A 369-nucleotide genomic window follows, 5' to 3' on the forward strand; every position below is an offset into this window, starting at 1 on the left:
ACTTCTCAAATTTTTATTAGTTTTTTTATATCAATCTCAAAAATGACCAAAATGGAAACCAAAACCCGGAAATCCGCGGAAAATTCTCATGCCCGGTAGCAGTGCCGTGATCGCAGCGTCACCTGAGGACTAATGGCGTTGCGTAGCAGCGTACTGGTGCTGAGCGTCACGTGAGTGTAGCCGTCACACTTCTTCACGACAATCTCCTTGAACTTGTACGCGCCCTCATGCTGTCTCGTGCTGAGTCGCCGGTCGTCGACTGCATTAATTAATACATAATAATAGCAGTCATTAATTAATACATAATAATAGCAGTCATTAATTAATACATAATAATAGCAGTCATTAATTAATACATAATAATAGCAG

The 369-nt window shown here is 40.4% G+C and overlaps 1 protein-coding gene across 1 annotated transcript in view; it reads right to left on the reverse strand.

The window, feature by feature from the left end:
* The window catches only part of LOC106810805, an 11,978-nt gene that overhangs the window by 1,702 nt on the left and 9,907 nt on the right, over positions 1-369 (reverse strand). The window contains exon 6 of the mRNA XM_014814259.1: positions 120-259. Coding sequence (XP_014669745.1) covers positions 120-259 — 140 coding nt within the window. The remainder of the gene's footprint in view (positions 1-119; positions 260-369) is intronic.

This window comes from Priapulus caudatus, unplaced genomic scaffold (genome assembly GCF_000485595.1).
Source record: "Priapulus caudatus unplaced genomic scaffold, Priapulus_caudatus-5.0.1 Scaffold475, whole genome shotgun sequence".
Lineage (NCBI taxonomy): Eukaryota > Metazoa > Priapulida > Priapulimorpha > Priapulimorphida > Priapulidae > Priapulus > Priapulus caudatus.